The sequence below is a fragment of the Littorina saxatilis genome, linkage group LG15 (genome assembly GCF_037325665.1).
Source record: "Littorina saxatilis isolate snail1 linkage group LG15, US_GU_Lsax_2.0, whole genome shotgun sequence".
NCBI lineage: Eukaryota > Metazoa > Mollusca > Gastropoda > Littorinimorpha > Littorinidae > Littorina > Littorina saxatilis.
Genome location: NC_090259.1, coordinates 32,107,271 through 32,132,611, shown reverse-complemented (window position 1 = coordinate 32,132,611; position 25,341 = coordinate 32,107,271). Strand labels below are relative to the sequence as shown.

Here is a 25,341-nt window from a genome sequence, read left to right as displayed (position 1 = left end):
AGGCTTTGTGCATGTGTTATTCACGAATCGGCGGGCAAGTTCATACCCATTCTGAATATCATCGGAATAAACTCTCTCTCTCTCTCATAACTCATAACTCATAACTCATAACATTTTATTGATCCAACAAAGGAAATTAAATTAGTCATCAGCACATATAGGTCATTAATTAATAACTATAAAAGAATAAAAGAAGAAAATTCATAAAACCCATGATATAAAAATACCCTTTTTTCTTGCACACCTGACACACCGACACACCAATACACATGCATACATGCCTACATACATACCTACATACATACCTACATACATACATACATACATACATACATACATACATACTCTCTCTCTCTCTCTTTCTCTCTCTCTCTCTCTCTCTATTTTACACACACACAACACACATATATGCTCACACGCACGTACGCACGCGCGCACACACACACACACACACACACACACACACACACATCGATCTAACTCCAAAACATACGCATGTTATTTTCTGCTTCTATCGTAATGGTTTCAAGATGCAAATCGCGCAGCCCCTGTGGTCTCGGACTGATTAGATACTTAGGGATTATCCACTGCAAAGGGCCAGCTACTTTCCATAAATCTCATGGCAATGTGTCGTCGATGTCTGCATGTGCGAACTCCGTAACAGTCTCCACGAAATTACTCGCACGAAAAAGTATCGGAATGTTAAATTGCTACTGTTCGATTGAGGTGGTTGGAGAGTTCAGTAGAAGATCACTAGTATTATCTGCATCCTCTGTCTGTCTGTCTGTCTGTCTGTCTGTCTGTCCCCCTCTCTCTCTCTCTCTCTCTCTCTCTCTCTCTCTCTCTCTCTCTCTCTCTCTCTCTCTCAAACACCCATGGCTACCCATGCTCTCTCACACACACACACACACACACACACACACACACACACACACACACACACACACACACACACACACACATTTTTGTATACTCGTATCACATTGACAATGTTCGCACCATTTTGATGAATAAACACTTCCTTTATCACAAGCGGGGGATAGTCTTTTGATCTTGAGGAAGCTTTTACAAAAAGTCTCTAGAGGGGGAAGAGGTTTGAGGTGTATTTAGGTCACACCATTTTGGAGAATTTTCTGATCTATACGTATCCCGATCTCTACCCACCATTTTGATTGATAAAAACTTCTTTCATTACTGGAGAGAGATGGTCCTGTGATCTTTCCAACGCTTCCATAAGGGGGGTGGGGCGGAGGGGGGGATTTAGGTGCAAAACTTCTTTCACACCAATTTGAAGACTCTCTGATCTGGTCAGATCAGGACGTAAGTGAAGTCTTTGAATTGGTGACATTTTTGGTTTTTGAAAGGAGTCTTGGTAGCAGGATTGACAGACTGGGTATTGGCTGGGCGATGATGTGTTTGTGAACAATATCTGTTTTTACTTGTGCAAGGAAGGACATGGTTGGGGTCGGGTCGCGGAGGTATAGGCCTGCCTGTGTGTCTGTTTTGCCTGTGACTGTATGTGTCCGTGTGTGTGTATGCATGTCCGTGTCTACCTGTCAATCTTCTGTGTTCTGAATGCATGCCATTTGCATAGAACCTGAGATTTGATTCTCTGTTGGGAGTTGCACCCACCAATCGTTAGCGAACCCTAAGCAAACACACACACGCGCACACACAAACAGAGAGGGGAGGAGAAAGAGAGAGAGAGAGAGAGAGAGAGAGAGAGAGAGAGAGAGAGAGAGAGAGAGAGAGAGAGAGAGAGAGAAAGAGAGAGAGTGAGAGAGAGAGAGAGAAAGAACAGCAAAACCTAGCCCCAAAAAGGAAAAAAATCAGGCACATGTCTAGTCTGTCTCTTTGCCTGCTGTCCGTTGTGCAGGAAATTGCACCCACTCTTCACTTCCCTCGATACGTGTCCATTCTCATGACAAGAGACAGATAATATGCGGACATATCTCCGCCGAAAATTGCAGACGACTGCATGTACACGCTGCAGATTGCAGACAGAGATCGCACAGAGATCCCTCTCATTTTTTATTCCCGCCTGATACAGTCCATACGATTGCAGACATCGATAGGAAAAGCGGCACGGAAAAGGTTCTGAATCGTATTGTTTCGAGATCCGTACGTTCAAAATGTAGGCCATGCATTGGGTTATAGGTCATCAATACCTCAACATTTGAAATGATCAATGTTTCGGTGTGGGTGTCGGTTAATGAGCGCTTCTGGGGTGATAACGCGAGACAACTCCTGTGATCTTGCCGTGAGGGGGCGCCAGTTACCAGCCGAAAGAAAGAGGGGGCATAACCTCACCAGAACCGCCCATTACCCAACGCATTGAATTTCTGATGTGTCGATCTATTTTCGAATAGACTTGATATTTTTGCTTTGAAAACGACCCTCTGACATCATGATGCATTGGTCAAGTGACATAGGTTGTGCTGATCCTTGCTTCGTATTTGCATTTTGAATTTTTAAAAAATGGATTTTCTTTTCGCCTCTTGTGTTTGCCAAACCTCTGTTAAAAATGGAAATTACCCTCTTTTTTTTTAATCAGAGGTGGCATGATGGATTGTATGAGTGTTCCTGTCGCTTTTTGGACTTGATGTTATTCAAATTGAGAAGAAAAGTCTTGCCGTCAGAATTTAATCGCCATTGAAATGTTATCCAGGCTGCTGTCCTCGTGACCTTGCCACTTTTATAGCAATTTGACATCATGTCGTGAAACCAAACTCAGTATTTTTGACATTCACATTAAAATATTTGAATTCGTCTTCCAGTTCGTGTTTATTTATCCTTACAAGCACTTTTGTCAACGCATTGAAAGGTCATTGAAAGCCATCTGAACTCCAATATTTGGACTGGTACAGTAATGCTTTGTTTCCCTGTTGCTGGGCATTGACCAAAGTGATGGCTCTGTTTAAAGAATGCTTTGTTTCCCTGTTGCTGGGCATTGACCTAAGTGATGGCTCTGTTTAAAGAATGCTTTGTTTCCCTGTTGTTGGGCATTGACCTAAGTGATGGCTCTGTTTAAAGAATGCTTTGTTTCCCTGTTGCTGGGCATTGACCTAAGTGATGGCTCTGTTTAAAGAATGCTTTGTTTCCTTGTTGTTGGGCATTGACCTAAGTGATGGCTCTGTTTAAAGAATGCTGGTCTGAAAAGAGGAAAGAGAGGGAGTTATAATAGATGTCAAATTAGTGAAAATCGGTCCCCCCGCGGGTTAGGGGGAGTCCCATATTGGTTGGGACGGCTCCCCAGCATGTCGTAATAGACGACTAACGGATTCTGTTTCTCCTTTTACCCTTGTTAAGTGTTTCTTGTATAGAATATAGTCAATGTTTGTAAAGATTTTAGTCAAGCAGTATGTAAGAAATGTTAAGTCCTTTGTACTGGAAACTTGCATTCTCCCAGTAAGTTAATATATTGTACTACATTGCAAGCCCCTGGAGCAAATTTTTGATTAGTGCTTTTGTGAACAAGAAACAATTGACTCTATCCCATCTCCCCCCTTCCCCCGTCGCGATATAACCTTCGTGGTTGAAAACGACGTTAAACACCAAATAAAGAAAGAAAGTGAAAATAGGAAGAACATTTTTTGTGAACATAAGGTCTCGTATTAGAGGGAGTCATATTGGAGGGTCTTAGAGACGGGGGCAGTGGCGTGGTGGTAAGACGTCGGCCTCCTAATCGGGAGGTCGTGAGTTCGAATCCTGGTCGCTGCCGCCTGGTGGGTTAAGAGTGGAGATTTTTCCGATCTCCCAGGTCAACTTATGTGCAGACCTGCTAGTGACTTAACCCCCTTCGTGTGTACACGCAAGCACAAGACCAAGTGCGCACGGAAAAGATCCTGTAATCCATGTCAGAGTTCGGTGGGTTATAGAAACACGAACATACCCAGCATGCCTTCCCCGAAATCGGCGTATGCTGCCTGAACGGCGGGGTAAAAACGGTCATACGCGTAAAAATCCACTCGTGCTAAAAACATGAGTGAACGTGGGAGTCTAAGCCCATGAACGAAGAAGAAGAAGAAGGTCTTAGAGAGCTTCCGCTTTATTTAAAAAATTCGTGTAATTGAAATTGAACTATCTTTTACTCCTTATTCTCCAACCATTACAAACAACACATTAAGTCTGTAAAGTACTGAAATAGGGCCTGTATTTTCGATGGGAGGAAATTCCGTTTTGAGTCACGGTTAGCAGTGTGTCAGTGCCCAGCACGTGTTTACATGGGCGCGGGGGGGATTCTGCATTCGGAGGTACATATATCAGATAGACCTATAATTTCCCCAGCACACGAATTCGGAGGATTGTATGATAAGATGCTTGCTGTAGCCAGCAATGGGTTCACGAAGTCTCTGCTTCCAAGCTTATTTTCTGGACTGAAATCGCTGAGAGTTTCCAGGAATTGAGTTTGGTGGCATTATAATTCCCAGTGGTAACGCAGCAGTTGGCCGCGCTGGAGAGAGACACAACTTTTCTTCAGTGCAAATTCTGAGAGCGTGATGAGTTTATTTTTTTCGTGAGCGGATTCATTGTGTATTGTGTTTTCAGACTTATTTTTGTCGTTATGAGACGAGGATTAATGCAGGGAAGTGACATAGGTGTTTTTGTTGTTGATGTGGGTTTTTTTGTGTGGAGGAAAACCAGCCAAGCCATGGTGTATATATATTATATATATAATTGTATTGCAGCAGTTGGAATATTGTTTCACATGAATTAAAGTTTTCCCAAGGTTGCCAACTCGGAATAAAGGAAGACTTATAGATGGAGTAATGTTTATGTTAGAGTCAGTGTCAGTTGTTGCAGGTTCATTCTTTCTCGAGGAAGCGATCATTTTCACCACCACAGACATCTCAAGGCTTTTACATGGGACAAGAGCATCTTTCACATGGGACAAGAGCATCTTTCACATGGGACAAGAGCATCTTTCACATGGGACAAGAGCATCTTTCACATGGGACAAGAGCATCTTTCACATGGGACAAGAGCATCTTTCACATGGGACAAGAGCATCTTTCACATGGGACAAGAGCATCTTTCACATGGGACAAGAGCATCTTTCACATGGGACAAGAGCATCTTTATGGCCGGCATAAGGCTCTATATGCGCGGTCTATGCATTATAAATAAGAGACTTTATGGAGTCCACAGACTTTATTGCTGTGACGTCATCTAATTAGGCTCCTATGTAACGGCTATGCATTCGGGTCCTGGAATATGTTTGTGTTCGTGGGGGAGGGGAGGGGGGGGGGAGTTCCTTTAAATAGTCATTTGCGTTGAGCGTTTTTTCTGACGTCAAATCACAAAGGCGGTATGATTACCTTCTGCTCCGGTGTCTGAGAGGTTCGTAGTTAGTTAACTGTTGCTTAATGGGTCCAGCAGACCATTTAGGCCAAATGAGGACCCCTGTCTGGGAGGTGTTGTCAGGCTTAAATACTTATGTGTTGGGAAGATAATAGAAATAAACGACGTTGAATAGTGCTTAGATATCGTATTACAAACCTTTGCGGCGATGGGTTTTGATTGATTTTAGATTGTGAAATTCAGAAGGGATCGGCGTCGCAAGCTGTTTCTTCTGAATAATATTTTTGAAACGTTTTCGGTGCGGTGAAACAACATAAACCAACGAAGAACTGACGTCAATCCAAAGGTCAGTGACCTCGTGAAAGGTGCAGTTATTTATCCTGTGAAGATACGGACGTGGATGTCCTTCATCTGGCAAGTTCCAAGATAATCATTTTCGCATTTTGTGTTTGAAATGCTTTCAGACTTGAGTGATGAGGACACAAAGGACATTTAAACTGTGCGACAAAATGAGCACTTTTCTGTAAGGTTGTTGATCTCTTTGACACATGATAATGAACACAGCTGCCGCCGTCGTGTCTGCATCACACCAGACACTGCTAAATGCACACGCCATTACCTCTTGTTCGATTCATTGTTGTTGAAAATTGGCCGTGTCGAGTTGTGTACTTTGTGAATGAAACGGTCTTTCTGGTGAGAGCCACAGAATAGACAACAATGTCAGGAAGTGTGTGTTTTGTTGAAAATGTTCGTTGTGTTGGGTTTTGATAATGAAGCCATAGTCGACAACAATTTCAGGAAGTGCGTGTTTTGTTAAAAATATTTCGTTGTGTTGGGTTTTAATAATGAAGCCATTCTGTTGCGAGCCGGGCTGTGTCGACCGTAATTAATTTGAGGGAGCTGTTGTTTAGTTCGGTTTTTGTATGACAGGAAACTGGGAGCGGATATGTGGTCTCCCCTTCCCTCTCTTCGTTTGTGGCGTAGCAACACCTCGGCGTGTTTTAACAGTTGTTTTCTTGTTGGTCTTTTGGGAAGGCTGGAGCTGCATGGAACGAGTCTGCGGACAGCAGGGGAAAACAAGCCAGATTGGACTGTTATGTCTTCATGCTGTTGTTGTTGAAGTTGCATGGAACAACGTGTAAACAACGTTAACCGCAAGTTAATTAGATAGGACTGATTTCTTGTTATTTCCGGTTCGAACTTAATGGAACAAGTCTGTGAATAGCAGAAAACAACAAACTGGAATCTTTTGTTCGCATTGCTGCCGAAAGTGCATATTGTGGATTTATGCGTGTGATACCCTTTTTGGAATCACCTGACTTGAATTTTTGTTGTTGATATTATGTTTCACAGAAAAGGTACCAGGTTGGTGTGAAAAGAAAAGAAAGTCTGTGAATATATATTTATATATCGGAACGGAAACTAATTGGAAGAAGGCAAATGAGACAAGTAACTTAGGAACGGGAAAAAAATAGAATAAAAGAAGTGCATAATGATTTGGAAAAGAAAAGCTCTTGGAAAAGAAAAAACAGCAGCAAGAAAAGCAAGAAAAGAAAGAAAGAAAAGTGTTGTCTTCACCTATCTTACAAAGCAAATGGACGTAGCGATAAAGATGCCGTAACCAGTATTGCTTTCTTGAAGACTGGAGAAATTTCGCTCTCAGTCTCACCCTGACAAAGGCATCTTAACGCTTCATATTTCATTCTCTGTGACGCCTTCACTGGTTTTTAGTTCGGTTCACAAAAGAATGGTGAGCCGTTAATAAGGAGTCTGCGAGTATTGAAGAGGGAGTTGGAACTTGAAACAAAGGTTGAAATACAGAAAGAAAAAAAGAATAACAGAAAAAAAAAGAATAAGGTAAGAAAGTTGAGTTTTGCGAATATTGGAGAGGGAGCTGGAACTTGAAACGAAGGTAATAAAAACAGAAAGAAGAAAGACAAAACAGAAAGAAGAAAGACGAAACAGAAAAATAAGGTAAGAAAGTTGAGTTCATTTTCGTCTTCCAAGTGGTCCTGCAGATTGATTGAAAAAAAAAGTTGTTTAGCGATGTTGTTTCTTGTTTTTTTTTCCTGCGTTCCGATGACGGATGTAGTTTCATCTTGTTATTGACAAAGGATGGATATATGTGATGCTCGGTTTCTCTTGCTTGTACATTTTTGTCCAGAAAACATGTCTCGATATTTTACAAGTGATTGGGCTCGATTTTGTGTGTCACAGAAAAAAAACATGGCGCCGACAGAGACTGTTTCTGGATTTTTGAAGCAGAAAATAATTGAAAGAAAGAAAGAAAGAGAAAAACAAACAAAGGAAGCTTTCGTCTTCACCTCAAGTGGCCGAGTGCTTTGATAAAAAGTCCGTGTAGCAGTATTGTTTCTTGTGTTGTTTTCTTGCATCCTGGTGAAGTTTCATCCATGTAATTCGTTCTATTGACAGAGGATGGTGTTCGCTTCATACATCGTGGTGGCATGTGTCGCCAATTATGTGATACCAGAATTGTGCTCTTTCTTTCTTTCTTTCTTTCTTTCTTTCTTTCTTTCTTTCTTTCTTTCTTTCTTTCTTTCTTTCTTTCTTTCATTCTCTCTTTCATTAGTTATGTGTCTTTCTTTATTTCCGCCTTTCTTTCTTTCTTTCTTTCTCTCTCTCTCTCTCTCTCTCTCTCTCTCTCTCTCTCTCTCTCTCTCTCTCTCTCTCTCTCTCTCTCTCTCTCTCTCTCTCTCTCTCTCTCTCTCTCTCTCTCTCTCTCTCATTAGTAATGCCAGTCGTTCTTTCTTTCTTTCTTTTTTTCCTTTTTTCCTCCTTTCTTTCATCCGTTATGTCTGTCTTTCTTTCTTTCATTCTTTTTTTTTTCTTTTTCTTTTTTCTCTTTCTTTCGTTCTTTCTTTTTTTTTCTTTTCTTCTCTCTCTTTCTTTCATTCTTTCTTTCTTTCTTTCTCTTTCTTTTTCTTTCTTTCTTTTTCTTTTTTTCTTTCTTTATTTCTTTCTTTTTTTGTGAGTAAGTATACACCTTGTTATCAGGTGCGCGTCCCAGGTTTGGAAATTAGGACAGATATGTTAAGTGTGATTGCCATCGAAGATCGACAGCTGTGCGCAATTTTCTGCCCTCATGGTGTATTGTAAAAGACTGAGATGAAGTCAGCAATTTCACGATAAAAGTATCCAAAATATAGAAGAGGGAAGGTAGGACTGGAGTCCGAGTGAGAGACAGAGAGAGGGGGCGGGAGATGAGGGGAGAGAGTGAGAAGGATGGAGGAGGACAGAAAGTGGGAGGAAGGGAGGGATGGAACGAGATAGAATGAGAGAAAGAAAAGGAAAGAGAGGAGAGTGAGATACATAGTGGGTGCGAGAGGGTGAAATGGAGAGAGTGAAAGAGAGAGAGAGACTGAGAGAGTGAAAGAGAGAGAGAGTGAAGGGGAGAGAGAGAGAGAGAGAGAGAGAGAGAGAGAGAGAGACTGAGAGAGAGTGAAAAAGAGAGAGAGAGTGAAGGAGAGAGAGAGAGAGAGAGAGAGAGAGAGAGAGAGAGAGAGAGAGAGAGAGAGAGAGAGATCTCCTTGTTAAAAAAAACCCTTCGGTGTCACAATAAAAAAAATCTGAACTTACACACTGTCACATCCTTCAAGAAAGTGAAAGAAAATACGGTCGGTAATTGGCCATCTCAGTGCAGCTTTGAATGACTCTTTAAGAACAAAGAGAAGATTCCCCCGTCTTGTCATCCACCCCCCCCCCCCCCTCCCTCCCCCGCTTCCGACACCCCCGTTCTCGAAGTTGCAGCAGCGGCTTCTGTATTTGTGAAGAGTTTATTTGCAATGTAATTACTTTTGAAGAGTTCGCTCCTCTTTCCTTCAACTAACATTTTTTCGAGTTGCACGACACGTGAATTTGTGTGTGTGTGTGTGTGTGTGTGTGTGTGTGTGTGTGTGTGTGTGTGTGTGTGTGTGTGTGTGTGTGTGTGTGTGCGCGCTTATGCCTACTCCCGCATGCACGCATACAAACAAGAACGCACACACATGCACACACACACACACACACACACACACACACACACACACACACACACACACACACACACACACACACACACACACACACACACACACACACAACTCCGCTACCCGTACTCAGTGTCCTATTCATGTTCACTGAGGAATAGAGCAACCTTCCCAATGTATCAGCAACAACAGCAACAGGTGTTTTGGACGCATGCAGCGTTTACGACAAAAGTTTATGCGAGTTTTTGTTTTCTGATTCACGCAAGATTGCACGTCAATGACGCATCACGTTGAAATAATTTGGAGGATTTGGGTTTGTGCAGTTATTTTATTGTCGTTGTCAGTAACATCTGATATGGATTTAGGGAGGTTGAGATGATGTCTCTCTGCGCCAAATATCTGCGTTGCAGATGACTGAGATGTAGAAAGGACAGAATAATTTACTAGCCGTTTGCTTGAATCTTTATTAAATCTGTATTAGATATCTCTGGCAGGCTGGCTAGCTCTCTGACTCTGTTTCACTACTGTCTCTCTCTGACTCTGTCTGTCTGTCTTGAAGCCTGTCCAGCGACTTCTGTCTTGTGTGTGGCGCACGTTATATGTCAGAGCAGCACCGCCCTGATATGGCCCTTCGTGGTCGGCTGGGCGTTAAGCAAACAAACAAAACAAAACAAAAGTCTCTCTCTCTCTCTCTCTCTCTCTCTCTCTCTCTCTCTCTCTCTCTCTCTCTCACACACACACACACATCTCTCTCTCTCTCTCTCTCTCTCTCTCTCTCTCTCTCACACACACACACACACCCGCACACATTCAAATCTCTCATCCCACTCTCTCTCTCTAACCTCTACCCCCAGCCCCACACCCCCGCACCAGTTGTCCAGATACATATCTGTTTGAAAGTTTGTTTTTCGAACTTTTACTGTGAATGAAATCAAAATGTCAAACGTATTAGTTCCATCGCTTCAATGTATGCGCGCGATCTTATTTCAGCGGTGTGAAGAGAAATGCGATACATTGACAGCTGGGCACAACAATTATATTCTCTGGATTACAAACAAAAACATCCGTTCTGTAAACTACTCGTCTTTCACCAGCGACTGGCTGACATTTTCTTGTGTTTTCTTGCACCCAAATTTAGTCGCTGTCCAAGACGGGGGAGTGAATGTAGGGCAACGGGTAAATTGATGACAGAAAAGACGTAGAAGGAAAAAACAGCAGAGGACAGAAAATAGAAGTCAAGAAATGAGTTGAGAAATAGGCCAGAGAAAGTGTCGTGTTCGTCTGCTGTCCAGGTTTGAATGTATTTTCGCGAATTGAAAACGTAACATAATTCAAAGAGAGAATATTTGAGAACAAAATGGGAAGGCTTCTAGTGATGCGCACGCCATTTTCTAAACCGGTTTCTCGAGTTACACGAATGACTCATGGCACCTGCAACAAAATGGGCCACTGTGCCATGCCAACCGGTCAGATCAAGTCATTGATTTAACAGTATTGGCGTTAACCGGTAATTGTCGGTATTTTACCGGTTGAAATGAGAAAATACCGGAACAAAAATGGCTGCCGATATGATTGATTTTTGAACTACCGGGGGTTTTTTTTGCTGGTAAAACAACAAAACCAGTACTCGAGTTGGACTCTTACTGGTTCCAATGACCAGCTTACCGGGGTTTTTTTTCAGGACTGTTTGCATCATTACAGTTTGCGTACCGGTTTGGAAAAAAAACTAGCGCTATCACTTGATTACATTGAACTTGATTCGCCAAAAACAGTCAAAATATCTACCTGTCGCATTGCCATGGTTGCCGGTTTCAAATTTGATCCAGGCTTGAAAATCGTCCTCCTTTTGGAGGAAGTTCTCCTTTGTAACCTCTCTATGAAAATCATCACATTAAATTGATTTTGAAGCTGTAAGCAACACTCCTCGTGTGTAAATCATTTTCCCTTCCTCTCTTATATATATGATATAGGTACGTATACTAATAACATTTTCTAAATTTTGTTTTTAATTACATTTGACAAACCTTATTTCTATCTTTTGGACAATTTTCTATTCTCATGTCTGAATATCGGGAATGTCCGGTTAACACTTGCCTAATGGTGGGATTTGTACCATCTAAAGTCGGGGTCAGACCCGGGAACATGCCCCTAATGGTTTTACGGCGAGGGCATTACTTATCATCATGCGCTGATTGGCCAATGTATCCATCTGCTTTGCTGCATTCCCATGACACTACATCAGTTATACAGACAAACGCATGCGCACTATGCAGAATCTGATGACGTCATAGGCTATAGCTAGTGTTCATTTTGCACTTTAACTCCGCTCTGTCATTTCTGACAAATCTGTGAAAGTACCCGGGCATGTACTTGAATGGCCTTTTGTATGAAATAATAATTACATGGTTGGAGAGATGGGGTGGGGGTACATGCCACGTTATGTATATATAGCCTGTCAAGCGAGTGGATTTTACGACGTGGGTTGAATTCCATAGTGCATATCATTGGCTATATATTCCGCGTGAAATGTAACACTGTGACGAGGGTTTGAAGGGGGCTGGGGTTAGAAGAGGAACACGATGGTGGTAATGACTGTTTTTAATTGACCTGGCTTTTTGTATTGTTCCAACAATTGCAGTGGTTGGGCTTAAAAAGTTGTCTTTATGTGTATATCTGCTGCATTTGGGATTTTACTTGGTCAAGCGATGCGTGACAGTCCTGTTTGGAGGGGGGGGGGGGGGGGGCGGAAAGTTTATTTTCTGAAAGCAAGATAAAGAGATGTTGACAGAACGCAACCAAGCTCAAAGAATTGCGTGTCACTGGGATGCTAAAACGAGCCCGTTATATATGATTCAGATGTCTGCTTCTCAGGCCAAAAAAACTGAAAAACACACACGTAAAACCAGTGTTGAAACAGAAGACTTTCATTGTGGTCTAGACACTTTTTAACGGAATCATCTTGTGTGTTGTCAATGTTTCTACAGAGCGCACTCTGTGCGAGTACAATATCCTCCTGCACCTTTACTCTCTCTCTCTCTCTCTCTCTCTCTCTCTCTCTCTCTCTCTCTCTCTCTCTCTCTCTCTCTCTCTCTCTCTCTCTCTCTCTCTCTCTCTCTCTCTCTCTCAAATGTTATATCTGGTGTCTTTATCATACCTTTATTTCGCTTTTCCAGAAAATAGTTGATCGCGAACGAATTAGGGGCAGAGGTGTGTGTGTGTGGGGGGGGGTGGGGGGGGGGTTCCTTCAGAATTGTTGGAATAAACACGACTCAGGGGATCTAAAGGATGACACAAACCCGATACCAGAATTATCTGTTTTATGAAAACATCTGGGTAGCTTTAGATTAACCTCGTTTTTCTTCTTGTCTGCCCGGAACATTTCTATCATCACAGATCTGGAGAGCTTTGCATAGCGCAGGCTCTTCCTAATACAATCAGCACAAATCCACGAACACTGAGTTTGTTGGAAGGCAGACGCTCTGACGGCATGAGAGTTCCCTCTACATTCTGATTTGTTGGATCACAGACGCTTTAATGACAGCAGTTGTTGCTGCTTGCCTCCGATTTGCCCGGAAATTGCGCTCAGCACAATTTTTGAAAGCTGGGCATTACACAAACCATACCCAATGAAATTCGTGAATGATTCATTTGATGAGAGAGAGAGGATTTCTTTTAACTGTAGAGGATGCGCCGTTCTGTTTGCTGTTGGCTTTGATTGAAGATGCTGCACAGCATACGCCACAGGCAGTGAAATCACTTCATGTTCATTTCCAAACTTGACATTTCCATACGTGTGGTAGCACGATATTGATTGATTGATCTTTTATACAGACAAAGATTGACGTTTGAAACACAAGTCCAGTCTTAGAGCCTGCTCTTAGTACACATAGACAAATACGACAACATTTCAGCATTACATTTATTACAAACTCATAACATTCGGTGATGAATAACCCGGAGATGAAGGGAAAGGGGGGGGGGGGGGGCTGGGGGGGGGCAACAGAGAGCTTGTAACAACCCTTATCTGCAGTTTTGATAGCAAAGTGATTGTCTAAATCCGGTTTGGCCAATCTCATTTTATCTGAGGAATGTTCTAAAAACAAGTCAGTTTGAAAGTACCCCCCCCCCCCCCTCCTTTTTCTACCCGTAGAGAAATTGTGTTGATTTTATAGGAACGCTTGGCTACTGGGGTGATAGTTGCGGTAAAGTGTTCTGCTGTCTGAGATAGTTAAATGAAATTAAGTTTAGTTCAATTAAAAGAAAATACGACGTCCGTTTCCAATACCTGTGGTGATTGTATATGATGGCTTGGCTACTGGGCTTGTAGTTGCGGTAAAGGGTTCTGCTATTTCAAATAGTTTAATGAAATTAAATTTAATTTAATTAAAGAAAATATGTCGACCGTTTCCAGTACCTGTGGTGATGTAAAAGACGGCAAAAGAGGCTAACTGTACAGCGCAAAAGAGTTGGAATAAAAAAAAAGTAGTAGAATGAAAGAAAAGCTGCCCAGTTGAATGAGAGAGGAGGCGTGTTTTCCTGTCAAACAACCCAACAAGTTTGTGTGGCTCTGAGGTAAACAGGCGGTCGGTGTGTCGGAATGTTTGCTGTGACGAGTCTGTGTCGACTGCTGACAGCATCGCCTTCTTGAAGCAAGGAAAATGGATCTGGCAGCAGCTTTTGATAATTACATTTTATTGTGGAAGATAGGAGTGTTAAAATTGTGAGCTGTGAATGTGTTGTGCGGTGAAGCGGTACGCGACATGCATCGTTACTCATCAGGTAAAAATAAATTGTGTACGGTTCATGCAGATGTGATTTCGTTCTGACAGCTTGGTCCGTAAATTGCGTAAAATGGCAGTCCTGCACTTTGCCGTTTTCTCCTCTTTTTGAGAATGCATGCTTTAATCAGCGGTCTTTGTGTATGAATGTTTGTCATTCCTGATGAGTTTGTGTCAGTCGACTACGTGTACTGGCAGAATGGCCGTCTTGAAGCAAGTATGGATTTGGTACCAGTCTTTGATAATAATCGTCATTACGGCAGCTGAAGAGACGATTTGTGTGTTACTGTTTGTTTGTTTAACGCCCAGCCGACCACGAAGGGCCATATCAGGGCGGTGCTGCTTTGACATATAACGTGCGCCACACACGAGACAAGTCGCAGCACAGACTTCATGTCTCACCCAGTCACATTATTCTGACACCGGACCAACCAGTCCTAGCACTAACCCCATAATGCCAGGCGCCAGGCGGAGCAGCCACTAGATTGCCAATTTTAAAGTCTTAGGAATGACCCGGCCGGGGTTCGAACCCACGACCTCCCGATCACGGGGCGGACGCCTTACCACTAGGCCAACCGTGCCAGTCTGAAGCGACGATATAAAAATAGTAACCAACCATCGTTATTGGGGAAGTTTAATAGGAGTTCAGTTCAATATTGCAACGATTTTGCTAGGATTTATTTTCTAGCTCAAATTTGGCCGAAATAGTCATAGAAGTTTCGGCATCGTTTTAGGCAGTCCTCGGCACAGGAGCTTGTATCAAGAGTCCGAGGCTGGGCCAGGACAATCGAAGTATCGTATCCTATAACCACCTACTGTAGTACAAACAGTCGAAGTATCGTATCCTATAACCACCTACTGTAGTACAAACAGTCGAAGTATCGTATCCTATAACCACCTACTGTAGTACAAACAGTCGAAGTATCGTATCCTATAACCACCTACTGTAGTACAAACAGTCGAAGTATCGTATCCTATAACCACCTACTGTAGTACAAACAGCCGAAGTATCGTATCCTATAACCACCTACTGTAGTACAAACAGTCGAAGTATCGTATCCTATAACCACCTACTGTAGTACAAACAGTCGAAGTATCGTATCCTATAACCACCTACTGTAGTACAAACAGCCGAAGTATCGTATCCTATAACCTTCTACTGTAGTACAAACAGTCGAAGTATCGTATCCTATAACCACCTACTGTAGTACAAACAGCCGAAGTATCGTATCCTATAACCACCTACTGTAGTACAAACAGCCGAAGTATCGTATCCTATAACCACCTACTGTAGTACAAACAGTCGAAGTATCGTATCCTATAACCACCTACTGTAGTACAAACAGTCGAAGTATCGTATCCTATAACCACCTACTGTAGTACAAACAGCCGAAGTATCGTGTCCTATAACCACCTACTGTAGTACAAACAGTCGAACCTGTCTCTAACGACCACCCAATGGACGAACTCTATGAGTGGCCTTTATAGATAGGTGGTCGTTGTGAAAAGGTAGATTATATCGGAAACAACCTCATCGGGGTTTCTTTGTAGTGGTCGAAATGGGCAGGTGGTCGATATGAAAGGTTGTTGCCCGGACAAGTTCCACTGTAATAATAATACAGTGGAACCCCCCTCCACAAATCTGAGAAAATCGGGCCTTAAAAAGGTGGGAGTCTTAAAATCGCGGAAAATTTGTAGAGGTTAAAGGCACAGTAAGCCTCCCGTAAACCATCACAGAGCTTCCCGAGCGTCTACATATAGTACAAGCATACTTCCATTTGAACGCTCACCGAACGGGAACATCCTGGCTGCTTTCTGTCGAGCGTGAGAAATTTTCAAAGAATTTATTTTCGTGGACTTGGTCCTCAACAGCAATGGCGCCTCGTTTTGGTGCTGGACGGCTGTTATGAATACCGGAATTCACGCCCGGACAGTAAGCCTCCCGTAAACCATCACAGATACTGTCAGGCTTTTACACACAGTACAAACACCCTTCCATTTGAACGCTCACCAAACGGGAACATCCTAGGTGCCCTACGTAAAGAGCGAGCAATTTTTAAAGAATTAATTTTGCAGATTGTCTCGAACACTTTTTGGACCCATCCTGAACTCAGGTCAAACATGAGTTAATTCCCTTCGGGTCTCATTCTATCGATGTAAACTGGCGATAGCCGTGAATCGATGATTATCAAAATGTTTTTGGACCGTGGTGCGTTTTTGCGCTAGACTTAACTTTTAAAATCTAAATAATAAATTGACAGCTTGTTACACAAACATTCTTTAATCATAAAAGAATTCTTTTTTCATCAAGACAAGATCAGTACAATTCGAAGTTGTGAAACTGTTTGAAAAAAGAAAAGCCCGGAAGCAGGGTCACGCAAGGGTCGTAGCAGACGACGGTTTATCAGTGCATATCGCCGTTCCTCTCAACAGTCAAAAGCCATCGCCAGAGTTCTTGTGAACCACAGCCGTTTGTTTCGTGCATAAAAACGTGCTATTGTAAATAAGCTCACATCGAGTCGCATTCAAATGACTAACTGACGACTACATTGTGAAAAAGGGAAACTGGATCACACGGGTTCACGATGGCTCAGGGGTAAGATAAACCACGCAAAAATAAATTCTTTGAAAATTGTTCGCTCTTTACGGAGGGCACCTAGGATGTTCTCAATCGGTGAGTGTTTAAATGAAAGGGTGTTTGTTCTGTGTGTAAAAGCCTGACTGTATCTGTGATGGTTTACGGGAGGCTTACTGTGCCTTTAAAGAACAAAGTCTGAGAAAGCAATTGGTCTTAAATAGGAGGGAGTCTTAAATAATAATAATAATAATAATAATGGACATTTATTAATCGCCGTTTCTCACAAGAGCTCACGGCGATTTACATATTAATTTCTGCCGTGTGAGATGGAATTTTTTACACAATATATCACGCATTCACATCGGCCAGCAAACCTCAAGCCTATTAGGGCGAGCATTCACCTTTCACGGCCTTTATTCCAAGTCACACGGGTATTTGGTGGACATTTTTAGCTATGCCTTTTCAATTTTGCCAGGAAAGACCCTTTTGTCAATCGTGGGATCTTTAACGTGCACACCCCAATGTAGTGTACACGAAGGGACCTCGGTTTTTCGTCTCATCCGAAAGACTAGCACTTGAACCCACCACCTAGGTTAGGAAAGGGGGGAAAAAATTGCGGCCTGACCCAGGCCTGAACACGCAACCTCTCGATTCCGAGCGCAAGTGCGTTACCACTCGGAAACCCAGTCCTTAAAAGGGGAGTCCCACTGTGCTACAGTAGATGGTTATAGCTTTGATTGACCGGACATGTTCAGGTACTTTGATACAGACTCCTGTGGTTTCTCGGCACCATTTGTCTTGATTGATGAGCGATTTGAAAGAAGTGCAGGCGTTTCTCAGCCTGCTGACGCCAAACATCACCCATGCGCTGCGTTTCGTGAGGGCGAGGTGCCCCGCTGGCGATGTGAAGAGTGCGTGCTGACATGCCTTGTTACTCGCCAGGTCAAAAACATTTAAATAAACAATGTGCACGATGGATGCAGGTGTTGCTGTTGCTTCGACAAAGTTCTATGAGTAATGCTGCACGATTGATGCAGATATTTTGTGTGTGGGATAATTATAAGCCAAATAAAACCCGCACAAGTTGTACGATGGATGTGTGTGTGGTTTTTGCTTTGACAAAGTTCTGTGAGAAATGCTGCACAGATACAGATACAGATAATGAGATGTCCTTTTGGTTTGACAATTATCAGAACTCATCAGATTTATAAAAAAATAAAAATAATTTTTTTTTTTGCAAGATGGATGTATGTTTGGTTGTTGTTTTGACAAAATGCTATGAGAAATGCTGCACAGTTGATGCAGATACGATTTTGCTTTAATAATTATTAACAAATCCGCAAGGGTTGACGCAGGTACGATTTGATTTGAAAACTGATTTGATTTAGTTTGTGTACTAGAGCAATTTTCTTTTCTTCTGGAGGTTGCTGATGTGGTTTTGTTTGACAACGAGGTGAATGTAACAGGCGAGATCAGGAGGGGTTAGTTTACAAGTTGTGAAATTAGTCTTAGATTGGAAGCCAGGCTTTGTTTGGCAAGGTTACTGCGACGCAGAGAACATAGTATTTATATAATATATATACATATATAGTAGCGTCATCTGTTTGTGTCTTGCTGGCTTTTATTTAGCTGCTTGGCTGTTGTTGTTGGGTCGGGTGGGTTTTTATTTAATTAAATTTTTTGTTTTGTTATTGGTGTGTGTGTGTGTGTGTGTGTGTGTGCGCGGGGGGGGGGGGGGGGGTACTGAATCGTTACTTCAAAAAAACACCGACCGCATTGTTAACGCTAAATCTACTAATCGCATGAGTCATACTTTCTGTCAATCATTAGTACAACAAAGGCAATCGATTGTATTTCTACTGGTTTGACCTTGCGAGGGAAATCTACACGCGGGAAGAACATGATAGCTAAAACTTTCTGACGCGGTAGTAAGTTGTGTTACAAGGAAATGTTTTCAGTGGTCTGTGTGGGGTTTTTGAAGGCACAGCTTTACTGTAAGCGTTAGAAACGATGGTTGTGGTTTGAATTCAATTAGGCCTGCTAAGCCTCGATGGAAGGAATACTAATCAACAGTGTCTGTAATTTGTGTGTGTTGGTGAGATTTTGAGATGGCAGGGCTGAGGGGATTCAAAAACATCTTACGACTTCGGCGGAAGGAATAGTTATTCATATGATTATACGATTTTGCGTTGGTCAGTACCGTGTCGTGTTTGATTTGTGGTGATGTCAGTCTGTTCAATAATTTATATAGAAAGGAAAGAATCTGTTTGGGATTGGGATTCGGTTTCGTTTCCACAAGGATGTGGCGGTCAGATAGTGTGAATGTAACGAACAAGCTGTTGACAGGGAAATGTTTATGTTCTGTGTGATTTAGCACACAGCTGTACGTAGTGTTTAGAGACAATGGTTGAAAATTGAAGTCAATTCCACAACCTCGGCAGAAGGAATATTCAGTTCAGAGACATCCTGCTTGCTGCCGGCCGCGCGGGCAGAGAAAATGTTCACTCTTTATCTTCACCGCGCTGGCAGCAAAACCCCTCACGCGGAGGTGTTTTCAGACAGGCCAGACACAGGTTGTCCCGGAGGTGTATTGGTAGTGTTTGTCTGTGTTAATGTGATCTTGTCATGATAGGATATTAATAAATATTATATCAAAGTGGAGGGATAGTCGTATCCTATGTAAAAGCCTGACCAGATTTGAGACTGTGGACAAATGTTCGTTCTGTGTGAGCTATAAGGCCCAGCTGTACGTCAGCTTTAGAGACGATAGTTGAGGATTAAATTCAATTACACAACATCAGCGGAAGGAATACTGACCGTGTCTAAGGTTTTGTATAAGTGTTAATGAGATTTTGGGATGGCAGGTGGTTGAGGATAATTATGCAACTTCCGGCGGAAGGAATACGATTTTGTGTTGGTTGGTACATTGTGGTGGTCGTTGATGCTGGTGTGTCGAATATGTGATACAATTAACACAAACCGTTCAGAATTATTTCGTGTCTGCAAGCATGTATAGTGGACGGAATGTGTTGACCGTGCGACGTACGTATCTTCTGTCGACGTCTGCCAAGATCACTCTGACTTGAGAAAAAGGATGAAATAACACCACATTTGACGAAGTGTTCATGTAATTCTGGTGTTCTCATAAATAACACCACATTTGACGAAGTGTTCATGTCATTCTGGTGTTCTCATAAATAACACCACATTTGACGAAGTGTTCATGTAATTATGGTGTTCTCATACATATATCTCAGCACAGTGAGGTTTAGACACGTCGACAACGCTTCTCTAAGTGGCATTCCAAAGAATGAGGTTGATAGTGATTTTTGTCGCGACTGTGTTGATGTGGTACGTATAGCCTTCGATTCAGAATATTCCAGGCAGATTTGGACCTATTTACGGTGAGTGTGTATTCTAGGAGAACCTTGTTTTCTCCGTGTATGATCAACTGGACCGCGTTTTTAGAAACCCGTTTGACACCAGTGGCTTCTGAAATTTGTTCACCTTTACTTTTCATTTAACTTCAACTGGCGTTGCCTCATATTTGAACTTTGGAAAGAATGTCAAAAAGACACAAAGCAATTAACCTTAACTGTGGCATCGGGGGTTAGTGGGGAGGGGGGGGGGGGGGGTTCTGTGAATTTTTTTCTTTCTTTTTTGCTTTCTTTCTTTCTTCCTTCCTTCCTTTCTTGTGATCTTTATTTCTTTCTTAACTACTGTCTTACCTTTCTGTCGTCCTTTTCTGTGTATATCTCTCCGTTTGTCTTTCCGTCTGTCTTTCCGTCTGTCAGTCTTCACTGTTACTTCTTGTTCTTTTCTCTTTATTCACACCAAGTTCTGTACCCCCCGCGGGTAGGGGGAAGAATTTACCCGATGCTCCCCAGCATGTCGTAAGAGGCGACTAACGGATTCTGTTTCTCCTTTTACCCTTGTTAAGTGTTTCTTGTATAGAATATAGTCAATTTTTGTAAAGATTTTAGTCAAGCAGTATGTAAGAAATGTTAAGTCCTTTGTACTGGAAACTTGCATTCTCCCAGTAAGGTCATATATTGTACTACGTTGCAAGCCCCTGGAGCAAATTTTTGATTAATGCTTTTGTGAACAAGAAACAATTGACAAGTGGCTCTATCCCATCTTCCCCCTTTCCCCGTCGCGATATAACCCTTCGTGGTTGAAAACGACGTTAAACACCAAATAAAGAAAGAAAACACCAAGTTCTGTCAGTTGCAAGACGGTTTCGGTGATTGATAAACTCGAAAAACGACCTTGCTTGGGAGGTTATAGCATTTAGAGCACGAGTTGGTCCATTGTGACACATTGAAAAAAGCGAGTGACAAGCAACCAGGAATTTGCTTAGTCTGTGTGTGTGTGTGTGTGTCTGTGTGTGTGTGTGGATCTGCTTCGTGAGACGGGGTTCACTGTGCTCGCTTATTTCAAACCCACTTCTGTGTGTGTATGGATTTGCTTATGTATATGTGAGACGTGTTCAAGGTGATCTCTTATTTCTATAACACACTTATTCAAAAGGTCGTGTAATTAAGGGAAAAGAGTAGTGTTATTCTTGTTTAAAAGATGGAGGGATAAGAGAAAATAGTGTATATTATAATTCTTGTTCAGAAGGTCGTGTGATGAGGGTACTTAAAATACTGTGATTCTTGTTCAAAAGTTCGCGTGATGAGGTAAAAGAGTAGTGTTATTCTTTTTCCAAAGATCGAGTTATAAGAGAAAATAGCATGCTGTATCTTGCCATTCTTGTTCAGAAGGTCGTGTGATGAGGGAAGATAGGAATCTGACATTATTGTTTAAAAAGATCATGTGATAAGGTAAAAGACTATTGTAATTCGTGTTCAAAAGATCGTGTGATAAGGGAAAATAGCTCGTATATATATTGTCCCTCTTTCCTGTCAATGCATGAAGTTTTCTTGCAGGAAATATTAATATTATTTCTGTGACGAAGGAAGTATGACATGCAGTGAGGTTATCGCCTTTTTACGCTTCTGTTCAAATGAGTAATCATACTGGCATTCTTTTCCCGTGTGTTGTTAAATTAAGTTTTCCTGAACCAGATGTTCAGTGGTGAGGGAGAAATACATACATCATCATTTCTTTATTATCTTGTTTAACAGATGGAGTGATACGAGAACAGAGTATACTGTCATTCTTTTGCGGTGTAAGGCTAAGCTGAACGGTTTTTCTGTAGCAAATTTTCAGTATTATGGGTAAAAAAAACTAAAATGCATACCGAAAGGATTATCTTTTTTTTAAACTTTTTTATTCTCTTGTTCAAACGATGGAGAGATTTAAAGAAAAGAGTATACCAACATTCTTTCCTGTTGTATGGCTCTTAGATGTTTACATTTGTTTCTAAAGAGGGGAAGATTCTTGCAGGAAGGGATACTTTGAATGTATTCCTGTTCCGCCCTTGCAATTGTTTAGGGTTTAAGTATGCTATCAAACACTTGTAGAATCACGTGATCTGAGTCTTGATTTCGTGTCGTTGAACCGTTTCCGAACATTTAGAAAATTACTTGATACCCGGATGTGAATGAAGTAGTATTAAGATGATGAGAAATCTCTTGACGAAGCCGTATACAGACGCGAACGATTTATATGGACTTTTAAGTTTACTCTGCCATTATATATATATCATGGTTTCAGAAGTGGACGGAGAGAGTAAAATTGCCTACAAAGTCGTACACTGGCGAGTTCTTAGTAACACGTTTTATGTGATACATGCAGACCTGCTTACCCTTAACATTTTGGAGTAATTTATTACTATTTTTTAGGCTTTTTCATGGGGAAAAATACTCCATTTGAGTCCAGACTACGATTTTCAAATGTGCTTCAAATTAGGTTTGTGTTGCTAATGTTGGCACTGGGTTACTATTTTGGTCATCAGATCACTATTTTTTGACTTGACCATTACTCTTGTCAAGTGTTGGGGGTTCAGTTCTACCCCTAAAACTGGAGCGGGAAGAGAGAGCGGGTCGTGTGCAATTGCGAGTCAGTATAGCGACGCATGTTTTTTTCAGGGAGCGCCGAGTTTAGGGGTAGCACTAGATTCACCGTCCGTCGCGATATAACCTTCGTGGTTGAAAACGACGTTAAACACCAAATAAAGAAAGATTCACCGTGGGCATTTCTGTATCCTGGCAGATTTGTGTTTCTGGACCTTTGATGGAAAACTACAGACGACGATGACATAACAGAGAACACGAATTCCTGACCTGTTGGATTTCTTTTGCTTATAAAACGCAGGAGTTTCTTTTTGGCACAAATGTCCATGATGCGGTAAAACCGAGAGAAATGACTGGTTTTCCGCATGATTACGGTGTGATTCACTTGAGAGAAACAAATTACCGAATGACTAATTGGGCTCACTTTGCTAGAATTGTGTACGATGCCGTGTTCTCATTGGATAAACAAAAACACGTCCTTACTTCGCTCGATGAGCAAATGAACCACTGATGGAACTACCAAACAGTTTTCTTCGTGAGCTGTCTACGCTGTGTTTTCTGAAGACAACGCTTGGAAAATTATACAAACTGTGTATGCTGTAACCTCTTTCCGGATTTCTTGTGATCACTCATCGTCTTTGGATTAAGAAACCTCTGACGAGATTATATTCTCAACGATGAAGTGAGCCACAGATAAAATTATTGCGCACTTTTTCACCTGCGTTGCACACTCCATACAACCCTCCCTTTGATGAATCAAACACAATAATGGCCTGTGGTGTCTTCTCTACACTTTGATGGATATCCCAAACAGCGGGGCAGCAGAAATAATTAGTCCAATTTTGTCTGCATTACGAGCGCCAGTGTGAGTGATGGTGTGAAAACAAGCAAGAGGAATTAACTATGGATATATTCTGCCCTTGTATCCGTGTTTGTCGAGACTGCACGGACCGGAGACAGTCTCGGAAACTCATACCCACGGAACCCCCTGAAGATGAGGGAGGATATTCCTTTGCAGGTAATTAGAGATCGCTGATGAGGTTAATTATGGGATGCGAAAGCCGGCCGCTGTCACTTTCTGATTTTGTGTTTGCTTAATTAACAACCTAGGATTAAAGGCACAGTAAGCCTCCCGTAAACCATCACAGATACTGTCAGGCTTTTACACACAGTACAAACACCCTTTCATTTAAACTCTCACCGCTTGAGAACATCCTAGGTGCCCTCCGTAAAGAGCGAGCAATTTTCAAAGAATTTATTTTTGCGTGGTTTATCTTACCCCTGAGCCAGTTTCCTTTATTCACAATGTAGTCGTCAGTTTGTAGTGTGAATGCGACTCGCTGTAAGCTTATCTGCAATAGCACGTTATTATGTACCTCTGACTATGCACGAAACAAACGGCTGTGGTTCACAAGAACTCTAGCGATGGCTTTTGACTGTTCAGAGGAACTGGTGATAGGCATAAACCGTCGTCTGTTACGAGAACCACGACCTTGCGTGACCCTGCTTCCGGGCTTTTCTTTTTTCAAACTTTCAAAACTTCGAATTGTACTGATCTTGTCTTGATGAAAAAAGAATTATTTTATGATTTAAGAATGTTTGTGTAACAAGCTGTCAATTTATGATTTAAATTTTAAAAGTTAGGCCTAGCACCAAAACGCACCACGATCCAATTGTCTACTGAGACAATCCGCAAAATTAATTCTTTAAAAATTGCTCGCTCTTTACGTAGGGCACCTAGGATGTTCCCGTTTGGTGAGCGTTCAAATGGAAGGGTGTTTGTACTGTGTGTAAAAGCCTGACAGTATCTGTGATGGTTTACGGGAGGCTTACTGTACCTTTAACACAGATTCGTTTGGTTGGCTGGTATTAATCACGTATTCACGGTATCATTTTGAAGATGCTGTATATTCTGTAGTTCCTAGGAATAGCTTCTGGAGTTTTGACTTGAGGGTTGTTTACTCCCTGTATATTACTTTTCTTTGTGTATATAAATAGCTTTTATAACTGTGTGCGCGCGCGCGTGTGTGTGTGTGTGTGTGTGTGTGTGTGTGTGTGTGTGTGTGTGTGTGTGTGCGTGCGTGTGTCAAGTGTGTGTGTGCGTGCGTGTGTCAAGTGTGTGTGTGTGTTATTGATTTTTTTCTTCTTTTTTGCGTTAAAAAACTACGAATGCGAATATATATTCTGAAATCTCACTTGTCCTGACAGTCATGCACGAAGCCGAACGCAGGTCGCAAAATATTCTTGCGCTGTGGTTTCAAAGGGAACTAAGTGTGGCGAGCACACATGGTAAAGAGGGCAGGAAGAGTTGTCTCTTTGCCTGTGAGATTGCGGTGGTGTGTCGTGCTGGTGGCGGTTTCATCTCTCTACTGCCACAGCCATACACTCGCACGCACGCACACACACACACACGCACACACACACACACACACACACACACACACCCGGCCACACCCACACACACACACAGAAAAGATAAATCTATAACATGTTTAAACCAGGTTTGTATGAAAATAACTGGACTGTCGGAACTTGCTCGCAAATGACCTTACAAGGAGACTTGAACCGTTGCAAATCTCAAGACCACCATCGGTGTATTGACAGACTGTTTGCCTCTGTGTGTTCCAGACTCGTCCCTGGAGAAAGTGAGCAGTGGCGACGAGCGACGCAGTAGTGTGCCTCTGGTCGGCAGTTCTGACGACGACGAGGGGGGAGGGAGCGCTATGGAGACCTCCACC

General features: G+C 42.1%; 1 protein-coding gene across 7 annotated transcripts in view; it reads left to right on the top strand.

Annotated features, from left to right (window-relative positions):
* LOC138949078 (ras GTPase-activating protein nGAP-like) overlaps positions 1-25,341 on the top strand; it is a 220,053-nt gene that overhangs the window by 44,838 nt on the left and 149,874 nt on the right. For 4 of the 7 annotated variants that reach the window (XM_070320814.1, XM_070320810.1, XM_070320816.1 and 1 more), the window contains one exon: positions 25,232-25,341. This exon is cut by the window's right edge and continues 24 nt beyond it. In XM_070320814.1, the coding sequence (XP_070176915.1) occupies positions 25,232-25,341 (110 nt within the window). Of the gene's footprint in view, positions 1-22,802; positions 23,622-25,231 lie in introns of all 7 variants that reach the window. The other 3 variants (XM_070320809.1, XM_070320815.1, XM_070320811.1) reach the window with 1 other exon arrangement.